A 6,246-nucleotide genomic window follows, 5' to 3' on the forward strand; every position below is an offset into this window, starting at 1 on the left:
TCCATAGCCGGGGAAACCCAAGCCTCCTGTTCGCTCCGTGGCTGCAACCATCTTGGTTGGGTTGGGTTAATTTGCATACTCGCTCCTGATTGGCTGGTGAGCGTGGCTTGTGGGTGTAGTGGAGGTACGGTCCATTGGCATATTACTCTTTTATTAGATAGGATAAGTTTTGTGATTAAAGGGACAATGCAGGGAATGCAGGTCCTCATGTAAATAGTCAGAATTCAAATTGCAAAACTGTTTAGTCATTCAAGCAGGGCCAGAGATCAAATTGCAGGAAGGGTCTATTTGGTCACAAAATTATATTAGAATCTTCAGGATTGAACTTTAGATCAATTTGGGGAGTAGTACTATCTTAATACTAAGTCTTCTACTCCATGAATATGGGATGTCTTTTTATATAGTTAGGTTTTTCTTAATTTTTTAAACAATGTTTTTAATTGAGTATAAGTTTTTCACTTCTTTGGTCAAATTTAAAGTTATTTTTATAAAAGAGCACTTTTTGAGAAGAGAATGTTTAGCTTTTCTAAGCATTTGTGCCTTGAACAAGCATGACAGAGGAGTTGACTTATATAATAATAACCTGTTAACAGTACTCCTTCATAGAAAGACATTCAGAATTATATTGAAGTTATAATCCTGGGTCTTCCATTTACTAGCTTCAGAAATTTGGGTAAATGAATCCCTCTATGATATTTTCATTATCTGAAAATAAGCTTGTTTGTTTGTTTTTAAAGCTAGTAATCCCAAGAAATCTTTGTATCAAATGTAGTAATACATGTAGGGTTCAAAAACTATAATTGGCACATGGTAAGAAGTTAATAAAAATGAGTTATTGCTATTGGAACAATGCTTTCTTTCTTATATTTTCTCTTCTCCAAAACCACTGCTAGGGAGTCACAACTGCATTAAGGATTGTCCCACTACCTTCTGGTATGTTGAGGGAGAAGAAAGGCTAAGAACAACTATTCCATTTCTTATACACTGTGTTTTCTTTGTTGAAGAGCTTGTCTAGGAAGCCATCAATGTCTTCTTTGTTTCATGGGATTCTGGGGTTCATTTTGTTGGTGTTTTACAGCTGGCCAGCTTGCTGGAAACTCCTCCGTCGAGATGTACCGTCAAGTGCTCCTGTCCGGTTGTCGCTGTGTGGAGTTGGACTGCTGGAAAGGACGGACTGCAGAGGAGGAACCAGTCATCACCCATGGGTTCACCATGACGACTGAAATATCCTTTAAGGTATAGTGAATGATTATTGCTAAGAGAGGCAACTGGGGAGGGAAAGCCTCCGAAAGTAGAAAGTCCTCGTGGTTACAATTAAGTCCATAGGCCTTTAATCATCTCTGCCATTTCAGAGGTTACAGTTCAGCAGTTTATTCATGGGTAATGGGCACCATCTGAATTGACTCTTACTAACCAAATCTAAGCTGTTTTAGGAAAAGAAATGACAATTTATTTGTCTATTTAGCACTCTTATTCTTTTATTCTTGCATTTTAACATTGTGAAATGTAACATAAAAATACATACAACTTATTCGTGCATATTAGTGAATGGATATAAAGTTTACACCATGTAACCTAAAACAAGAAATAGAAACTTATTGGTACCCCAGAAACACCTTATGTACCCATTTCCATCAAAATGACCTCCTTACCCCAGAGAAGACCACCAGACCACCTTACTGACCACTACAGTGATCACCCTTTGCTTTTCTTTAGAGCTGTTCTAGTTTATGTACAGCTCTCAACAATATAGTTTCACCACTTTTTAAACTTGATATAAGTGAACTCATACTCTAGTGTGCATTATTCTGTTTCTTGTTTCTTTCACTCCACATCATTGGGAGATTTCATCAATATTACTGCATGTATCTCTAGCTTTTTGCTTTCTAGATAATGATGATGATATTAATGGCTACTATTAATTATCATACAATATTTTATTCTAAGATGCCAGAATGGAATATTGACTATTACATGCCAGTTTGTAGCACATTGATACCTAGGGGGTCAAAGATCCCTAAGAACACACCTGTAAGTCAAAGTTGGGTTTATTGGCTTATGCAACAAGGGAACTGTGGTGTCTCAGTACAAGTATGTTAAAGAAGACTTACAGCCCTAACTGGTTTGGCTCAGTGGATAGAGCGTCAGCCTGTGGACTCAAGGGTCCCAGGTTCAATTCCAATCAAGGGCATGTACCTTGGTTGCAGACACATACCCAGTAGGGAGTGTGCAGGAGGCAGCTGATCGATGTTTCTCTCTCATCAATGTTTCTAACTCTTTATCCCTCTCCCTTGCTCTCTGTAAAAAATCAATAAAATATATATTTTTTTTAAAAAAGAAGACTTACAGGATTTGGGCATGCATTAGGTGATTTGAGGGGGCATGGCTCAAAGAAGCAGGATTTTTCTATGGATTTCTGTCAGGAAGCAGAGATAATCATATGATTAGGTAACTTAATAAATCCTACCTAGTAGGCAGGACTAAAGCTGTAATTTATAACAAGCATCAGCCATTCTTATTAGCTGGGAGTAGCCATCTCCCTTCTTTCCATGTATGGTTCCATCCTACCCATCCTACACCATAAAGAGCCCCACATTCATGCATTTAGACACCGGAGTTCATCTCTCCTGCAAAGAACCATTCTCAGGAGCTTAGGGCCACTTGGGTGGGAATATCTGGGGTCCTTGGTACCTAGAAAGTGATCTAGAAAGGGGATATGTGGCTTTACAAGTTTTCTTGGCTGTCTCAGGTTTCTCACATCTTTGGAAGGGAATTAGCAGAGAAGGGCCAGAGGACAACCCCTATAGCACAGGTCCCATCGTGTGAGCCCCATTGCCGAGGTTGCCCGGTTCTCAGGGCAGAACTGACTCTAGGTCACTAACTCTTGCCCTAACCAGTGGTCGGCAAACTGCGGCTCGCAAGCCACATGTGGCTCACGAGCCACGGTTTGCCGCTCTGTTGACTAATGAGTTTGCCGACCACTGACCTAGACTCTCGATTCCAATAATTACAGGCTGTTGTTGTTCCTTGTGATTAAGCCCCTATCCCAGTGCTCGGCAAATTCATTAGTCAACAGAGCGGCAAATGGCGGCTCGCGAGCCACAGTTTGCCAACCACTGCTAAGCAACCAAAAAACAGAACCCAGGTACTTGGGGAACCAAGGTAGAGTGGCAACAGGGCCATTGAAAATGGGGAGAGCGGAGCTTTGAGGGCCTAGAACAGGGGTGGGCAAACTTTTTGACTCGAGGGCCACAATGGGTTCTTAAACTGGACCGGAGGGTTGGAACAAAAGCATGGATGGAGTGTTTGTGTGAACTAATATAAATTCAAAGTAAAGGAGCGGAGGGGAGAGCAAGAGAACCGGATAGAACAGCCGGATCCGGCCCGCGGGCCGTAGTTTGCCCAAGGCTGGCCTAGAATATTGGATGAGTTAGATGTTTATGTCACCAAGATTAGACACAAAGTTTTGGATGAAGAAGAAGAGGACAGTGAGCCACTTGCCAAAGTCTTTGTTGAATGAGAGGGAGCTCAGTAGAGAGCAGATGTGAGGACACAGTAAAAACTGGCATGGCTGTTTCATGAGAACTGGGTTTTTGTTTCATTTTAAAATAAGATTGGGAAGTTATGTTTCAGAAGTAGCATTAGGAGCAACAAATTCCCAGTCTCCAGCTTTTAGGCCTCAGGCACTTGCAATGTGATAAACAGCTACCACTTCAGAGAGCAGCAAAAAAGATAAAAGATTTTAAAGACCAGCCAGGTTTCAGTTGGGGTAAATGGTGTCCTGATCAAAGGTATTAAGTTTGACAGCAATAAAAATGTGTTCAGAAGTAATAGCACTAACACCTTAAAATGTGTTAAGTATGTTGTGTCTAGGAAATCTAAGTTTTCATGATTTCTTAAAATGAAGTTGCAGTACAATAATTAGAGAAAAAATAGCACCCTTCACTAAATTTTACAACAAAGTTTAATATAAAGTTATCTTAATTCTGATCAAAATCTTCAAAAGTTGTATCTGCTCCTGAAATTGACCACTCTTAAGGTCTTTTTGTTTTCTTTAATGGAAAATCAAAGTTTTTTTGTTTCATTTTCATAGTCTCCCACCCTCCCAGTTCCTGCCAATGTCCTTTGTCAGACATCTGAGATACCAACCCCAATCTGGTTGGACTTTTTTTTTTTAATCCTCACCCCAGGAGTGAGGATATATTTTTTCCCCCATTGATTTTTTTTTTTTAAGAGAGTGGGTAATGGGAGAGAGAGAGAAATATTTATGTGAGAGAGACACATTGATTGGTTGCCTCCTTCTCGAACTCCGACCAGGGCCAGGGATTGATTGGCAACCAAGATACATGCCCATAATTGGGAATTGAACCCGTGACCCTTCAGTTATGGACTAATCTCTAACCACTGAGAAAAACTATCCAGGGCCAGTTGAACTCTTTAAGAAAAAGTGGAGGACAGATGACCCTGGTGTGGGATGAGCAATTTGGGCTCATCTGTCTGTTGATGGGTGGAGATGATCCTGATGGAACCATTATTGAGCTAAGGGATTGATGGCCTTGTGTACTGACCCCTTTCCAGGATGGCCCATCCACTCCCTTGCTCCTTGCTCATGTGAATTCATTTATTTTTTTATTAATGAAATATATTTTCTTAAAAATTTATACTCCTCAAGGTTCTTTGAATTTCTTCTAAGGCATATTTATTTTATGTGTAGCATTGACTTTTTGGCCTCCGCCATCAAGTCGGCTTTGCACTCAACCGTACAAATGGTTCTTCAATCTTATCTGTGATCGCAGAGCCATGGGCTGATTGAATGTCTGTTCCCCAGCTCCAGAGACACAACTTCTCAACCACATCCACACACTTGCTGACAGATTCGGAGACTAAAGACTAAATCTAGCCCAGAATACTTTCTCTCCCTGCTGGAGCTGGGGGAATGGGGTGGCCAAAGAGAATAGCAAACCCATTTACCCTGATGGTTGGTTTGCCCAGCCATGCTTCCTGCTGATATGCCTTTGCAAGATAGATTATTCTTGCAAAGATATGGGTAGAGGTGGTGGACAAGGATAAGTGTGGGGTGTAGAAATGCCGACCTGTTTTATGGACAAATATACAGAGCAGGAATTCTCTACATCAGGACTGGCATTAGGGTGAGGCACCTCCTATGCAAAATTCAAGGAGGTGCTTACTCTCAGGGCCATGTAAATGCAGAGCTGACACCTGAGAATGAGTCTCTTTAAATTTCCCTTTTGACCACCTCACTTGCCTCACCCTGGTCCCAGCCCTGCTCTGCACGATTATCAGCATGTGGTCTGCTTTCCAGAAACCACTGTGTTCAGTGACTTTGTAAGAAAGGGTAAGAAGAGAAATGTGGAACTAGGCCCTACGTGATCGATCTTATCCTCTGCCCCTTATCATTCCCTCACTGACTCAACCACAACTTCACTGGCTTCCTTCCTGTTCCTTGATCATAGTAGGCAGGTCCCACCTCACAGCCTGTTCCCGATGCCTGGAATGCTCTTCCCCCAGGTGTCTGCACAGTACACCTCTTACCTCCTTGAAGCCTTTCTCAAATGCCACCTTCTCAGCGGGGCTACTGGGAGCACTCTATGTAATACTGTAACAGCCTTAATGCCCACTCCCACAAGCCTGATACACTCCCCACCTCCTATTTATTTTTTCTATTTATCAACTGGCATTTATCACCTTCTACCACTCTTCTTAGTTTACTTAATTATGTTCCTTGTTTATTGTCTGTCTCCTTTTACCTGCCTGTAAGATCCACAAAGACAGGATTTTTGTTTTGTTCCCTAATCTGTCCCAAGCACTTTGAAAAGAATCTGGTATTTAGTAGGTCCTCAATAAACATGTTTTAAAATGAAGTTTCCCATTCTAAAAAAAAAAAAAAAAAAAAAAAAGACAAATTACAGCATAGCTTTCATTTTTACTCTTTCTGGCCTCAGTTGAACTTTGTCTTTCTCTGTTTTCACATGTGAAATTCCAAGTATAACATATTGGAAGGTAGTGTAAATATTCTCCTGATGTTTGCCAGTTTGGTCTTCCCTATGTATTTGGACATGACCTTCACAGTCTAATTAGACTATATAGCCACAGCGTGTTTTACAGCAGCCACATAAACTGATTGTTGAAGTTTGTCGTTTTTATGTCACACAGTTTATCTGCTCTCAGCCTGTGTAATCAGGAAAGCTTCTGGGCGATATATCCCCCAAAAAGAGTGTCCCTATT

General features: G+C 41.1%; 1 protein-coding gene across 2 annotated transcripts in view; it reads left to right on the forward strand.

Annotated features, from left to right (window-relative positions):
- PLCB1 (phospholipase C beta 1) overlaps window positions 1-6,246 on the forward strand; it is a 660,162-nt gene that overhangs the window by 499,284 nt on the left and 154,632 nt on the right. For both annotated transcript variants that reach the window (XM_080685590.1, XM_080685589.1), the window contains exon 11: window positions 1,079-1,236. In XM_080685590.1, the coding sequence (XP_080541716.1) occupies window positions 1,079-1,236 (158 nt within the window). The remainder of the gene's footprint in view (window positions 1-1,078; window positions 1,237-6,246) is intronic.

Source organism: Plecotus auritus (assembly GCF_963455305.1).
Source record: "Plecotus auritus genome assembly, chromosome: 8".
Classification (NCBI taxonomy): Eukaryota; Metazoa; Chordata; class Mammalia; order Chiroptera; family Vespertilionidae; genus Plecotus; species Plecotus auritus.